General features: G+C 40.8%; 1 protein-coding gene across 3 annotated transcripts in view; it reads left to right on the top strand.

Moving 5' to 3' along the window:
* The window catches only part of SRPX (sushi repeat containing protein X-linked), a 104,564-nt gene that overhangs the window by 29,183 nt on the left and 58,268 nt on the right, over positions 1-17,113 (top strand). For 2 of the 3 annotated variants that reach the window (XM_082610600.1, XM_082610602.1), the window contains exon 2: positions 16,292-16,351. The exons of the other annotated variant lie outside the window; for it this stretch is intronic. In XM_082610600.1, coding sequence (XP_082466726.1) covers positions 16,292-16,351 — 60 coding nt within the window. The remainder of the gene's footprint in view (positions 1-16,291; positions 16,352-17,113) is intronic. 3 annotated transcript variants of the gene reach the window in all.

The raw sequence follows: 17,113 nt of genomic DNA, 5'->3' as shown, positions 1-17,113 counted from the left end.
AAGAAGATATACAGACTGCCAACAAACACATGAAAGAATGCTCAACATCATTAATCATTAGAGAAATGCAAATCAAAACTACAATGAGATATCATCTCACACCAGTCAGAATGGCCATCATCAAGAAATCTAGAAACAATAAATGCTGGAGAGGGTGTGGAGAAAAGGGAACACTCTTGCACTGCTGGTGGGAATGTGAATTGGTACAGCTACTATGGAGAACAGTATGGAGGTTCCTTAAAAAGCTAAAAATAGAACTACCATATGACCCAGCAATCCCACTACTGGGCATATACCCTGAGAAAACCATAATTCAGAAAGAGTCATGTACCAAAATATTCATTGCAGCTCTACTTACAATAGCCAGGAGATGGAAGCAACCTAAGTGTCCATCATCGGATGAATGGATAAAGAAGATGTGGCACATATATACAATGGAATATTACTCAGCCATAAAAAGAAACGAAACTGAGCTATTTGTAATGAGGTGGATAGACCTAGAGTCTGTCATACAGAGTGAAGTAAGTCAGAAAGAGAAAGACAAATACCGTATGCTAACACATATATACGGAATTTTAAAAAAAAAATGTCATGAAGAACCTAGGGGTAAAACGGGAATAAAGACACAGACCTACTTGAGAATGGACTTGAGGATATGGGGAGGGGGAAGGGTAAGCTGTGACAAAGCGAAAGAGAGGCATGGACATATATACACTACCAAACGTAAGGTAGATAGATAGTGGGAAGCAGCCGCAGAGCACAGGGAGATCAGCTCGGTGCTTTGTGACCGCCTGGAGGGGTGGGATGGGGAGGGTGGGAGGGAGGGAGATGCATGAGGGAGGGAGATGCATGAGGGAGGGAGATGCATGAGGGAAGGGATGTGGGAACAGATGTATATGTATGACTGATTCACTTTGTTATAAAGCAGAAACTAATAAAAAAAATAGTGTCAACAAAATTTATTGACAGAAATTTCAAACACACTGAGAAGTTGAAAGCATTTTTATGGTGAACCATCATATGGTACCAATTAGATTCTACAAAGAACATTTTACTGTACATGCTGCATTGCATATGTATCTATCCCTCCACCCATCTAGTCTTTTTTTTTTTTTGCTTTTCTTTTCTTTTTTTGGCCACACCGCATGGCTTGCAGGATCTTAGTTCCCTGACCAGGGATCGAACCTGCACCCCCGGCAGTGAAAGCACCAAGTCCTAACCACTGGACCGCCAGGGAATTCCCTCAATACATCTACTTTTTAAATACACTTCAAACTTATAGACATTAGTACCCCCATGCTTTAGTCTGCATACCAGTATCATCTCAATTACTATTTGTGTCGTTGCTTTTAATAGCTATATCTATTTATTTACCTAGTCCCCTTTTAATGGACTAGTACAGTACTTTCAACTTTTTGTTAGTATAAACACCATCACAACAAGCATCCTTGTTTAAGCACACTCACCTGATTGTTTCCTTAGGATGAATTCTGGAAGTGGCTGCCTTAAGGTACATGTGTATTTTTAAGGATTTTCACGTGTATTGCCAGTTTGCTTTCCAGAAAGAGTGTTCCCAATTGTCCATCTGTAAGCAATATATAAGACTATTTTCCCATACTCTAACCGACACTAGATATTACCAATCTTTTAAAGTTTTCCTAATCTGTTTGGGAAAATATAGTTTCTGGATTTAATTTGTCCTTTCCCAGACTTCAAATCCTTTCTCATCTTGCTGTGGTGGTCAGTGCTTCCTGCTCCTCCTCCCCTGGTCAGTCTAGATTCAGAGGCCCATCTTCCCATTGCAGAGATGGGAAGTTCCATTGTCTGCTTGGGTGACTTTATGGGTTAGGCCCTGCCTCCATCTGACCCAGTTTTGTTGCCTGAGCCCCAAGAGGGCCATTCTTTCCAGTCTGATACAGTGTCATCCCCCCTTTCCCAGGTTTATCTGACTCACACAGAAAGCTTCTCCTGAGCACTGATCGTGGCAATGGTAGGATATTGGCATACATAGCAAAGCAAGAAAAATTTTAAGTGGACTTGAAGGAAGGACTTTAGACCATCATAGAGATAAAAGTTGAGAGCTTCTTGATACTAGGCTGGGATGTCTACGTCTCCGAACTCTGAGTTTTCATTGGGATGGTATCAGTCCTTTAGGCTGCTGTCTGCATCAGATTGTCTTCTGAGAGCATTTCCAGATCTAAGGTTCTCTAATTTTATTGGCAAAGCATGCCTTTTAGTTGAGGTCAAAACAGTCATTCTTAAGAACTTCAAGGACAAACAAGTCCTTATAATTGCAAACAAATGAGAAGCCAATGTAATAGAACAAACTTCTTACATCATAGACATTATAATTGCTCTGGTTTAAAAAATGTTTTAAAAATTGAGTAGAACAAAAGAATATTTATATAATACGGATAAAGTAATAAAAAACCAAATACGTCTGTGCTTTCCAGCCAGTTAAATAAGAAGAACATTACCAAAAAAGAATATAAGGGGACTTCCCTGGTGGCCCAGTGGTTAAGACTCTAGGCTCCCAATGCGGGGGGCCCGGGTTCCATCCCTGGTCAGGGAACTAGATCCTGTATGCCGCAACTAAGAGTCCACATGCCACAACTAAAAGATCCCACACGCGGCAACGAAGATCCCATGTGTTGCAACTAAGACCTGGCACAGCCAAACAAACAAACAAATTAATTAATTAATTAAAAAAACCCAAAAAACGTAAGTGTTACCTTGAAGTCCTTGTTATGCTCCTCCTGGATTCTAACCCTCCTATCTCTTCAAAGTAACCAATATCCTAACTTTGGGTTTATCATTCCTCTGGTGTTCTTTATAGTATTACTGGAATATGTTTATATCTATAAAATATATTATTTACATTTGCATGGTTTTGACCTTTGTACAAATGGACTCATACTGAATATATTCTTCTGTAACTTGCTTTTTTCACTCAATATTAGGTTCTTGAGATTTGTTCATATTGTTGCATGTAGTTATAGTTTGTTTAGTCGCATTACTATATGAAATCCCATTATATAAATATGTCATAGTTTATTCATGCTACTCTTGATGTGCATTTGGGTTATTGCTAGTTTTATGTTATAAGAAACAGTGCTGTTGGGATGATCCTTGTTCATTTCTCTGGAACGATGTACAGGAATTTCTCTAGGATAAATACTTAGGAGTGGAATTGCTGGATCATAGTACATATATAACTTTGACTTTCTTCAGTAACACCAAATGACTTACTAAAGAGATTGTACCCATTTAAAGCACCAATGTGTGTTTCTACTGCTCAACATCCTTATTAGCACTTGATCTTGTCAGATTTTCAAATGTTTGCCAACTTGGTTTGGTGTGAAATGGTTATCACTGTGGTTTTCATCATTATTATTGAGATTTTAGTGATAATATAATAGTCATAATAATGTGGCTATGAATTCTCATGGGGAAGTTTTTTCATCCTCCACTCAGTGCCCATGTACAAGACAAGAACTTATCTTTGTAGCCCTAGTACATGGGATGGATTTATTTCTAGTTCATTCTTTACAATGAGTGTGTAGACATTTGGAATATCAGCTTTGTGTAGGGAGATGGTGAGGGGAGGTGGGACATCTCCTTTTTTTTTTTTTTTTTAAGAAGACAATCAAAGCCACCATTTATTGAGAACTCTTTAAGAGGAGCTCTTGGCAGTTTCTCTATATAAGTAAGTTTAGTTTTCATAGTTTTATTTTTTTAATTTTTTTCTTTTATTTATTTCTTTTATACAGCAGGTTCTTATTAGTTATCTATTTTATACATATTAGTGTATACATGTCAATCCCAATATCCCAATTCATCACACCACCACCACCCCCGGACCCCTGCTTTCCCTCCTTGGTGTCCATACGTTTGTTCTCTACATCTGTGTTTCTACTTCTGCCCTGCAAACTGGTTCATCTGTACCATTTGTCTAGGTTCCACACATGTGCATTAATATATGATATTTGTTTGTCTCTTTCTGACTTACTTTACTCTGTTTGACAGTCTCTAGGTCTATCCATGTCTCTACAAATGACCCAATTTCGTTCCTTTTTATGGCTGAGTAATATTCTATTGTATACATGTACCTACCACATCTTCTTTATCCATTCATCTGTTGAGGGGCATTTAGGTTGCTTCCATGACCTGGCTATTGTAAATAGTGCTGCAATGAACATTGGGGTGCATGTGTCTTTTTGAATTATGGTTTTCTCTGGGTATATGCCCAGTAGTGGGATTGCTGGGTCATAAGGTAATTCTATTTTTAGTTTTTTAAGGATAAAATGAACTTATTTACAAAAGAGAAATGAGAGTTACAGATGTAGAAAACAAACTTATGGTTACCAGGGGGTAAGGGGGGAGGGATAAATTGGGAGATTGGGATTGACATATATACACTACTATATATAAAATAGATAATTAGTAAGGACCTACTGTTATAGCACAGGGAACTTTACTCAATACTCTGTAATGGCCTATGTGGGAAAAGAACCTAAAAAAGAGTGGATATATGTATATGTGTAACTGATTCACTTTGCTGTACACTTGAAACTAACACAACATTGTAAATCAACTATACTCCAATAAAAATTTTTAAAAAAAGCTGACCCCACTAAATTTTTTGAACAGCACACTAAGCTGTTTTAAATCTGAGCTACACTATTGTTTTGAAATAAGGAATTGGAGGTTATGCTCTGAGACTGATTTCTTATCCCAAATCAGAGGTCGTACCATATCCTTTGGTCATTCATTTCATTCAAATGTGAATTGATGGCCTGCTATTTAAGTCAGACCTCTTGATGGTAAGTGACAGAAACCCATCTTGAACCAGCTTTGGCCAAAGGGAGATTTTGTTTTCTGTAAGAGCAGGGGTATGCTGGTGGGCCCAAGGCATAATGGAACCAAGGGCTCAAATACTGTGAGATCGCTCTTTCTCTCCCTCTATCTCTGTTTTGTCCCTGCTTTTCTGTGATGATTTCATTCTCTCGCATTAGCATTCTCTACGAGACTTAACCTTTGTCATTGGCATATACAGGGATCATAGCTTCCTTTTACCATTGTATTTTCCTTTTACCATATTTTACGACCAGAGAAAAATCCTCTGAAGGATCTGATTGTTCCAGCTTGATTCCCGTGATTGTCCCTGTGGTCAGGGGTTAGGAAAAAGCCATCTCCACTAGAAGCATGTGGATAGCATGGGGGATGGTACAGTTCTCGAAAAGGAGGGGTCCTGTTTCCCTCAGAAGAACACAGTGGATGTCCATCACACCTAGAAAGGGGTAGCACCAGGCACTGTGTATTGGAGTTTAGCCACTCCCAAGAGGTAGTACACAAGGCCTGCTGATTATCATTTTGAAACCCAGAATTGCCATCAGTTCAGTTCCACGTTCTTTTTTCCCCAGAGCTTGAGCCTCTCAGTGAAGATAATAATAACTGACAGCAGCCAGTGTGTGACTGTCAGTTCAAGGACACTGGGTGGAAAATCATGCTTTCAAAATCCAAGAGAGAAACTACCTGGAAAAGAAACCATTCTACTTCTTATCACAGCAGAGCATGAAAGGCTTCAAGTGAAGTCCAGGTTTTCATCCTTGGGTGCTGGTGTTCCATCCTCTGTCAGGGAACCAGAGAATGTTCCAGAAGGATGAAGCCTCAGGTTTCAGCTGCACAGGCTGCAGCCTGTCACAGACAATCCTATGATGTTTATTTAAGGGATGTTTTCTGGCAGTGTCTTTCCTCACTTCTCTCTTTCTCTCTCTCTCCCTACCCCCGTCCAGTGTGTCTGTCTGTCTGTCTCCCTTTAATCTACATTTTATCATTCTACAGCTATGCAATTAGATGCTTGCCCTACTATCCTCAGTACACACTGCTGCAATTTTATTTTATTTTATTAGTATCTCTCGTTCCTGAATCCTGTTCTTCTCAGTTTTGCTACAATGTGCCGGAATTTTGTAAATTATACCACTGGTTTACTGCCAAGAACGATGTGCCAATTGCAGCTTTATTTGGGCAGCTTTTTTGAATCTTAAATACAGTATCTGTTTCTGTAAGTATAGCCTTCACTCAGGGAGATGGTGTCTCGCTTTGATGCTGGTGGAACAGCTCCAGCAGATCAGGGGTATGTAGACGAAAGTCTCGAGGGGAAGAAGCCTTTTGAGGAACTCTGGGTGGAGCGGTGCTTTGTTCACTGAAGCTCTAAGAGAGCAAGGATGTGTCTCCCAGATCCTCTCAATCAAACAGCAGACAAGAGTTTATGAGATTTGTGGATGTGGCTTTTGTCTAATGGAGTGAACTCCAAGAGATTCACAGGAGACCCACAAAGTTCTTAATGAGTTATATATTCAGAAATATTATCAACATAACTTCCCTGAGAAGTTTTCTGTCTACCTGGGAAGACAGAACCTACACACATCTGAAACAACTTCTGAAAAATCCAAACCCATATAAGATCAGTGCTAATTCAAAAATGGGACAGAGCATGTGAATGTGAATAGACTTTAAAGTGAAGATTAGAGAAGACCAACTAGAGGAGCTAGGCTTTGAAATAGCTTTTAAATCAGGAAAGGGGCTGAGAGGAGGGGAAGGGCTTTTCAGGTGGGTTGTATAAAGGCAGGAAGACAGAAACAAGAAGTTGTGAAATGGCACAGGATTTATGATCAGAAGAGTTCAATCCTTGTTTGCCTTGTACTTGATATTCACTTCATTCTCTGAGCTGAGATCAGAGCATGAACAAGGTTGCAAAGGGTTGCTGCCCTCCCCACATATACATGCTAGTCCCTGAATGATACCTCCCTCATGGGATTGCCCTAGGACTTACTTAAAGAGGCAGTGAAAATGAAGGAATCTGGTGAAGTTGTCATGCACCATGCTCATGGTTTATTACCAACTGGAGGAGAAAGAGGAGGGCATGTCAATTTGCTTGACTACCATGATCCCAACTAGAGGTTGACTATAGGAATGTTCAGAGGGGATATAATTTGAAAACATGTACTGCACTCTTCTCCCCATTACTGTCATTCCCTTTTACAGATGAGCAAACTGAGGCTCAGGAAAGGACAATGGCTTCCTCAGTCAATACCATAGAATTAGTGGAGGAGCTGGAACTTAATCCCAGGGCTCTTTCAATTGCATCCTACCAGAGAGGATGGCCATGCACGATTGAGGAAGCTCAGTCCCTGCTTGGCATTTCATGGGCTAGAGCATCCATGTCCTGAACAAATCAGGGCAAAGCACAGGCTTCCCTTAGTGCCCCCAGAAGCCTTTCTCAGATAGTCAGGTATCTTCCTTTGCAGGGAAGAAACAAAGAATTAACTAGACAAGGCTCTTATTACCTATGGGTGTTTCAAAATATTCTAAATCACTATTTTTCCAATTATTTTGACTAAGACCCATAGGAAGAAATATATACTGTGACCTATTATTTGGGTTAATATAGTATTTATTGTCCAATCAGAACACTTTTGAGTGTGAGGGAGTGCTAGTGCTAATAATGCTGGGACAACAGACACGAAATCAGACTGTCTCATGCAAACTGGGGACGCCCTACTGCACGTACACCTATATAATTAAAACATAAGTTGCACAAAGTAGTATTTATATTTAATATGTGCAATGAACCCTGACATTTTCAATTCTGTTCTATTTCACTATGAAAATACTAGTTATGGCATTAAATTGGGTCAAAAGTTTGAAACACTACTCTAGTTGATTGTTGGTACATGTGAGGGCTTTGGGATGGTGATGGGGAGGGGAAAAGAGGAGGGTATAGTGAAGTGAATGTGTGAGATGTACTGTAAACTTGTCCCATCTGAATATTTTTGGGGATGTTCTCCTCCAAGAAAAATACTGGTAATAAACATTGCCTTCAGTCTACTCCCCATGATTAGCAAAAGGTTTATTTAGATCCATCTTTCTGGATCCCCTTGTTCCACTTGGGACGGGCATCGTCTCTGTGTACTTCCACCACCCCCTTTTCTTACCCTTGGGCTTTTATCTGTTAGTCTGCCCCTGATTTAGAGGTGTAATGCTTCCAAGGAAGAGTGTCTCATTTACAGTGTCTGGCCCTCTGTGTACTTGCTCCTATATCTTGGAGTTGAAGCTGATGCTCTTGAAAAGCTAAATTGTCTTCTTTGCTCCACTCCTTCAAACACACACATTTCTACACAACTCCTGGACATCTCTCCTCTGTCTCAAAACTTTGCCAAGACATAACAGAGCAAGTCTTGCCTGCCATTCGGGCATGTGAGACTCACACCTGGGCTTCTTCAATCAATGGTCCCCCGTATATTAGGACTAGCTAAGAAGCCCTTGCAAATTTACCCACGGAGGAGAGAAGGGTTACCACTGTACCTTCTGTCCACCCTTCCTCAGGCTCTCCCAAAATGTTGGAACACTTGTAAGTGTTAGCAAAAGCCACGGAATGCGAGAGACTCAGGAGTCATGCTTCACAGCAGTAAAGTAACTTTCTGTAGGCTCCCATTTTGTAAAGATCTTTAGGACATGAAGCCATATAGAGAAACACAGGGGTTTTCCTGCCTCAAAGGATAAACTATGTAATATCTTGAGACTGAAAGTCACTTATTCCTAAAGCAGATTTTATCACCCAGTGATACGAATTCACGGACTAAACTTGACAACAGTTTATTTTACTAGAGAAGATTGAGTATGTGGCTTTTCCTGGGGGTTATTAAATTGAATGTATATATATATTTTTTCCTAAATCATAACTCATACAAGATGGTTTAGACAGAGGAATTTAAAAACACACAGAGAAAAATTTGGTGGCACTAAGATTCCTGACTATGCTTAATGGTTTAAAAGATTCTTGAAAAACATATTAGCCCAGATATAAGTTTATCTTATTTTAATATTTTTACCAGAAGCTCATTTACATGCATAGCAGGTCAAGGTAGTAGAAGCCTAAAATATATACATACTAAATTAAATAGAAAATGTGATTAGGAACTATCAAATGAGAAGTTTGTAAAACAAACCAAGAATAATAGTAATTATTTTAATATAGTATTTTAGAAACATATACCTATGCCATTTAACCTTTATTTTAATCTAGTATTTTAGAACCTATACCTATGCCATTTAACCTGTGAGGCATGGCCAATTGGGGTATATGAGTTTTAGGGAGATTCAGTTGCTGTCTTACCTTGGTTCCCTAGAAGCAGAGTCTGTGACTTGCAGGGGGACTGCTCTCAGGGAAAAGATGTAAGTGAAGAGGGGAAGGGAAAAAGACCCAAGGAAGGATACAGTCTCAGGTAAAATCTAGCACCGTAAGGTCCTCAGTCACATCCTGCAGGGTTGTACTTCCACCCACACCCCCTTTTTTGTCTTTAAAACAAATACTGCTTCTTTTTTTAAATTATTTTTTTTTTATTTTTTATTTTTTTTTTTTGCGGTACGCGGGCCTCTCACTGTTGTGGCCTCTCCCATTGCGGAGCACAGGCTCCGGACGTGCAGGCCCAGCGGCCATGGCTCACGGGCCCAGCCGCTCCGCGGCATGTGGGATCTTCCCGGACCGGGGCACGAACCCGTGTCCCCTGCATCGGCAGGTGGACTCTCAGCCACTGCGCCACCAGGGAAGCCCCAAATACTGCTTCTTATATCAGAATTTGTGTACATTACAATCTGGTCATGGCTTAGCTGGCTCAGGGTTTCTCATGAGGTTGCAATCAAGTTGTTGCCTTGGCCTGAGGTTTAATCTGAAGGCTCAACGTGTGTGTATGTGTGTGTGTGTGTAGATCTTCTTTCAACCTTATTCACATGATTATTGGCAGGCTTTGGTTCCTCACCACGTGGGCTTCTCCATATAGGACTCCATCAAGACTTGGCAGCTGGCATGCCCCAGGATGAGTGATCCAAGAAAGACAGTGAGAGAATGTCCAAGATGGAAACCACAGTCCTTTTATATCTCAGAAGAGATATAACATCCCTTCTGCTATATTCTTTTCATTAGAAGCAAAGTCAATAAGTCCATTCCAATAAGGGAGAGTTATACAAAGGTATGAATCCCAGGAGAAAGGGATCACTGGGGGCTGCATATCACAGTCTACCCTCTGGCACCCAGTGATCCATGTCCTTCCCACATGCAAAATACACTCACGCCCTCCCAAGGTCCCTAAAAGTCTTATCCCATTGTAGCATCAGCTCAAAGTCCAGAATCTCATCATCTAAATCAGGTCCAGGTGGAGATGAGGCTCCTTCTATGTACTTCCTTAACTGTAACTGCTTGAATACAGTTCTTCTCTATCTGTAGACCTGTAAAACCAAAGAGGTATCTTCTCCCCACATACCCAACCTACAGTGGTTGAATAGCCATAATATAACTGCTATAGAGATTCCTGTTAAAAATGGGGTTAAATGGGAGGCATAAAGGAATCCTGAAATCTAGCTGACCAAGTTTGGATAGTTCTTTCTTCAGGCCTCACAGTCTGGAAAGAATTCTTTATGGTTCTCTGCTCTATTCTCTAGGCTCTTGATTCCAGCCTCTAAGCAATCTTTCCTTTTCCAGGAAGGGTAACACCTATTTACAGCTAAGCAGCCCTGTGAGCCTGTTTCCTGACAGTAGAATTCTGGGAGTTCAAAGGGCTCTCCTCACTCTATAATGTCTCTGTCCCCCTCAGTCATCTTGGTAATATGTCTGAATATATATACCTCATTAAGAACTTTGTGGGTCTCCTGTCCATTAGACATTCTGTCCATTAGACAGAAGCCACATCCACAAATCTCATAGACATAAACTCTTCTCTGTTGTTTCTTTGAGAGGATCTGGGAGACACACCTTTACTCTCTAAAGGGACTCTTGAATGACTGAAAGTACCCTGAAGCACCACCTTGACTTAACAAAGGATTTGAGGGTCAAATCCTTGGCTTTATCTGTAGGCTGTGTTTTCCTGGCAGTGCCCTGGATTTGATCTTTGTTCAGAAGCCATTCAAATGTCCTTTTGACTTTACTACAGCTGCAGTGTAGCCCCTTTGGCAAATCATTTGCTAGCACTAAATCATCTGGTTCCCGTAAATGAATACCCTGTGGCCTCCAACAGTGAAAAATACCTTTTCCTTTTTCTTAAAGTTTATTTATTTATTTTAATTTATTTATTTTTGGCTGTGTTGGGTCTTCATTGCTGCGTGCAGGCTTTCTCTAGTTGCGGCCAGCTGAGCTGGGGCTACTCTTCATTGCAGTGCGTGGCCTTCTCATTGCTGTGGCTTCTCTTGTTGTGGAGCACAGGTTCTAGGCATGTGGGCTTCAGTAGTTGTGGTGCACAGGCTCAGTAGTTGTGGCTCGCAGGCTTAGTTGCTCCGCAGCATGTGGGATCTTCCTGGACCAGGGGTCAAACCCATGTCCCCTGCATTGGCAGGTGGGTTCTTAACCACTGTGCCACCAGGGAAGTCCCCCAAATACCTTTTTCTAAACATCCAAATCTCCAGTATTGTCACCGTTCAAATTTATATCCTGAAGCTGTACTGAGTGGGATAAAACCATTCCAGACAGGGCTTCCCTGGTGGCACAGTGGTTGAGAGTCCGCCTGCTGATGCAGGGGACACGGGTTCGTGTCCCCGTCTGGGAGGATCCCACATGCCACGGAGTGGCTGGGCCCGTGAGCCATGGCCGCTGGGCCTGTGCGTCTGGAGCCTGTGCTCCGCAAAGGGAGAGGCCACAGCAATGAGAGGCCCACGCACCGCCAAAAAAAACAACAAAAAAAAACATTCCAGACATATGAGCATAATGACACATGACTTATGTGTCATAAGAAACATGAGGCAGATTTTTCTCTTTTCTTCCAACATTTGTCAGCTACCAATTCTAAATCATATGCTAGGTATACAAGGCAAATTAGACGTGGTTCTCACCATTGAGCAATTTAGAGACATGATTTATCTCCACAAAATATATATTTTTAAATTAAGTCTAGACCTATGCTGTCTAGTATGGTAACCACTAGCCACATGGCTGTAAAAATTTAAATTAATTAAAGTTCAATGAAATAAAAAATGTATCCCCCCAGTTGTACTAGCCATATTTCAAGTGCTTAATGATCACACGTGGCTAGTGGCTATCCTGTTGTACAGCATAGATATAGAGCATGTCCATCATTGCAGAAAGTTCCATTGGATAACAATAATCTAGAGAAGAAAGCAGTAAGATCTAATAAAGATAAGCACTTATCCTTGTTTTAAATATATTTGTCTCTCCTCTCCCATACTAAAAAGTTTCAGATATCAAGGATATACTGCATACTTCTTCAGTAAATACTCTAACATGCTTCATAATAAAGAATGCTGTAAAACCATGATTCTTAATAATTTTTTGGATCACAGACCCTTATTAAAATCTACTAAAAGTTAGCAAGTTTTTCCCCAGGAAAGTATATTCATGTACCAAAAAGCATGTCCAATTACAAGGGGTTCATGGACTCTCCCAAAGCGCTTCCATTGTTCCTCTAGGAGGCCAGGGACCCAGGTTAAGAATCTTTACTATGAAGTGAGTTTGATTTTCCCATTGACTTTCAGTATAAAATTGATGATGCAGCTTACTGTTAAATATGATGACTCCTGATAGTAATAAAATTATAATTAGAATAAGGATGATGAGGGGGAAAACAAAAATTTCTGACAAAAGTTAAGAATGTATAGCTATCTTCAAAATAATTAAAAAATAAACCCAACCCTTTGAGCTAAAACTTTAACACAGAACCAGCAAATCTGTCAACTTGCATCATGTATCACAGTCAATACAGGAATGTAGTTTAGCAAATTGGCTACATCTTCCATTAGTTTCAAATGCTCCCTCTACCCACCACCGTCACAATGAAAAAACTTTTAGGGTGATGAAAGGAGCAATCTAGCCTTCTAAATCTAAATTCCTGGTGTAATTCTAATACATTTAATAGATATTTCTTAAGAGTGTGTTGGTTGCCTCAATGGTGTTAACTACCTGGACATACTGGATGAAAGGGTGGGATTCAGTGGGCCAGGAAGACCTGTCTTTGAACTTTGGAAAAAAGGAGTGACTATTTCTTTGCAAATCTGTTGATTTAGATGAAGTTTCTGCAAGGAGAGCAGAATTATAAATGGAATTGGCTCCAGGTATGGCTGAGGGACAGAATCCTACATGGCACTGAGTTTCTGATTTCTGAGCCAATGTAGAATTTGTATTTGTGTAGAAGAAGCACTGAAGCATTCTTTCCAAAGAGTGGTAATCTGAACCACATGAGGACTGATTAATGGTTTTCACGATAAAACCTCAATTAACCAGAATTCTAAAGGGATGGCCTTTTGTAAATAAGGAAGAGTTTGTTAGGAAACCTCCCTCTCTCCTTCCCTGCCAACTTCTCTCTCTCTTTTTATTCCTTTCTTTCTATTTTAACCCTGTGGAAAATCTTTCTCTAATATGTGTGAATTTCCTTTGCTGCTTTAGTAAGCTTTAATAAGTACAGTCTGCTGAACATAAGTTTGTCAGTGGTCTTTGATCTTATTGTATCCTTCATGATGTCCATTTTGTAGACTAGTCATCATTTTTTATAGAAGTTGATATATGAGTTTAGGCTGAATATAAACTGGGATTCTGGGGGAAGGGATAGCTAATATCCGTTTATTTTGTATTCTCTTATCTCCTATCAATGATAGGCAGTAATTTCCTGTTCATTTGTGAATCAGTTAGGATGCATTAAGCTGCAAGTGACAATGCTATTCACAATGGCTTAAATTGAAAGCACATTTATTATTGACCTAGCAAGAAGTATGGAGGTAAGATGTCTAGGGTTGATTTAGTAGCCCAATAAAGTCATCACAAACCCCAGGCTCTTTTAATAGTTTCACTCTACCATCCTCAGCCAAAAACCTTTTGTCCTGAGACATCTTACCTCATGGTTGTAAAATGGCTGCTATAGCTTCAGGCATTTATCCTTACACCATAGCTTCCAAAGCAGGAAGGGAGAAAAGAGGGCAAAAGAGTTTTCTTGTGCACTTTTCTCTTTTATCAGGGGGAAAGTCTTTTCCATAAGCCCTGTTCCCCCAAAGCAGACATATTTTTCCTTGTCATTGGCCAATACTGGGTTTCATGCCTACCCCTGGAACAATCATTGGCAAAGGGGAATTTCTGATTTAGAGTCATCACAGTTCAAGATATGCAGAGAGAGATAATGAGTGGTTGTGATCTAAGTGGAGGTGGATGGACCAATATAAGTGAGCTACTAATCAAGTTGCTAATCAAGGTAACCTCTTGAAATCATCTGAACTGTCTGCCTTGCAGGCTCTAATTTAAGTAAAGGCAGTAGTGAGAATGCCTGGTTTTGGGTTTCAGTGAGCTTGCCAAAGAAACAACTGAGGGCTTCCCTGGTGGCACAGTGGTTGAGAATCCGCCTGCCAATGCAGGGGACACGGGTTCGAGCCCTGGTCCGGGAAGGTCCCACCTGCCGCGGAGCAACTAAGCCTGTGCGCCACAACTACTGAGCCTGTGCTCTAGAGCCCGTGAGCCACAACTACTGAGCCCATGTGCCACAACTACTGAAGCCCGCATGCCTAGAGCCCATGCTCTGCAACAAGAGAAGCCACTGCATGAGAAGCCCGCGCACCACAACAAAGAGTAGCTCCCACTCGTCTCAACTAGAGAAACCCACGTGCAGCAACAAAGACCCAACACAGCCAAAACTTAAAAAAACAAAGAACTGAGCAAGCCAAAACAAGATGGAGCAATAGTTAAAAAAAAAAAAGAAAAGAAACAAATGAACAGAAGAGCTGCTTTACTCTGCCAGGGACGCTGCTACCTTGGGGGTGGTGATGCAAACCATCTTTATATCTCCTTTTGACTCATTATAAAGACTTGTCTCATGGTGTAACCAGGAGGGTTCCTCTCTTTAGGCAAACATTTACCACTCTTCAAATGACACCAGAGTTGAGCTTGTGGTCTTAAATTTGTGGTTTAACAATGCATGTAGTTTATTCCTGATGTGCCTGGTGGCAACGAGCAAGATCAAGGCTCACTGTAGGAGTTATGTGTACAGGTGAAGGCAAATGGAGAAAACTCAGAACCCAGAGTATAGAAATCCAGTTTCTGACAGTCGGCCCTGAGCTTGTTTGTGTAGCAGTCCTCTTTGATGTGTAACAAGGCTTTGGCATGTGAGGACTTGCAATAACCTCATAAAAGAGAATGTTCTTATCTGTGATGGTTGCAGTCCCTGCTGGTAAATGTGTGATCAAGATGGTGTTAACTCAACAGTCAGTGATCAGACTAGGAAGGCTAGGAGGAAAGATCTCTAAATTTAAGATTATCGCTTTGAAGTTTGGGGCCTGGTACTGCTTTAAAGATTAAGCATCTACCATTTACTGGAATTCAATATTTAACATGTTAAAAATGATTCAGTTCCAACTTCCAAATGAGTTTAAATTTTAAAATTAAGCACAGACTTTCTCTACGAGGCTGTTGTTTTCAAGGGTAGCAAGACTCATCACGAAATTTGACTTTAGCCGTGCCTCGGTGAGAGGTTTTGAATAAACATCCAGATCATCAATTTCAACACTCATTTCCTACAGATATACCAAGACAGCTTTATATTTCTTTGTCATTAAGATAAGACATTTGGGCTTCCCTGGTGGCACAGTGGTTGAGCGTCCGTCTGCCGATGCAGGGGACACGGGTTCGTGCCCCGGTCCGGGAAGATCCCACATGCCGCGAAGCGGCTGGGCCCATGAGCCATGGCCGCAGAGCCTGTGCTCCGCAACGGGAGAGGCCACAGCAGTGAGAGGCCTGCGTACTGCAAAAAAAAAAAAAAAAAAAAAAAAAGATAAGACATTTGATTTTCCTCCTTATCCTCCACCCAAGTTCATTTCATAAAATGGACTGATTCTCAGGTAACATAAACACCCACTTCTACTAGGTTTTCTTTGATTGCTGGAGAAAGTCTAGGCTGTATCTGAGTTATACACATTTTACTGCGTCTCCTCTGGCATGAGATTCATATCCATTGGCCTCTTCTCAGAGTGAAGTTGACTTTCTTTCAATCCCGAGTCCAGAATTTCAGTTGGCATGTGGTAATTCCAAAACCATTTGAGGCTCATCTTGATTGGCTCTGGCAGTCTCAGCCCAGCCAGGTTCACTCTGAGAGGTCCCCTGTCCCTTCATGAATGGCCACAAAAGCTTTTACTCTTGGCTCTGCGTTCTAATAGCCCCTCTTGCATGGACTGTGCCAAAGCAGTGCTTCAAAAATATTCGTCCATATCATGTGGCTTTTCTTGCTGCAGTTTCTGTTCTTTTTTATTGTAGGATCTGGAGACTCACCACTAGAAGACGATGAAGTCGCGTATTCACACGCTAGATATAAAGGTGAATGCTTTGCTTATGTGCTAATGAAGACCTGCTGATGCCAGGAGGACTTTCCTTTTTGCCCTGCAGAGCAGACTATAATAAAGTGACCAGACAACACATTTTAAGTTCTAATTACCTGTCGAGAAAACAACATGTTTTAAAATTAATATGCATATGCTCCCATTTGAAAGAAAATACAGAAAAACAAATGAAAGAAAACAAAAAGCATTTGGAAATCTCTGAAGTGCTGTCTTTCAGCAGCCCAGTGGTCATTTTATTCTCATCAGTTTCTTTACTGTCCTTACTTCTGCAAAGCCAAGCTCTAGCTGATGCAAGTGAAAATCAAGCCATGAGTTCTACCTAATTCATACATTACAGCCAGAATCGTCCAGAGTAAAACACCCAAGGTCAAATCTGGACCCAGTGCTGCTAATGTACTGAGATGAATGAGGAATGAGAAAACTTGATTTTCATAAGCTCATTTCATTGTGCTCTTTCTGAGTCTGGCTTGGCTCCTGAAATGATGAGTAAAGTGTGTTGCCCAATGAAACTTTAATGATAAAGAACTCCATCTCTACACATTTCCAGCAATCCACCCCCTCCAGCAGGTATAAAAAGCCTAACCAAGAACTTTCTATGCAGGCTCGGGTAAGTATGTCCATAAATATTTTCTAATGGTGAGTCGTTTCTCTGAAGCTTTGGGAGCCCTGAGAAAAGTGAGGGTAAATTTAGATTATTTCTCTCTGAATCCAGTTCCTTTTACAGTTGAGAAATAATTTG

The sequence above is a fragment of the Mesoplodon mirus genome, assembly GCF_964341445.2.
Source record: "Mesoplodon mirus genome assembly, chromosome: X".
In the NCBI taxonomy this organism is placed as follows: domain Eukaryota; kingdom Metazoa; phylum Chordata; class Mammalia; order Artiodactyla; family Ziphiidae; genus Mesoplodon; species Mesoplodon mirus.
Note: the sequence above shows the minus strand (reverse complement) of the source record. Positions and strands in the feature narration are given on the sequence as shown.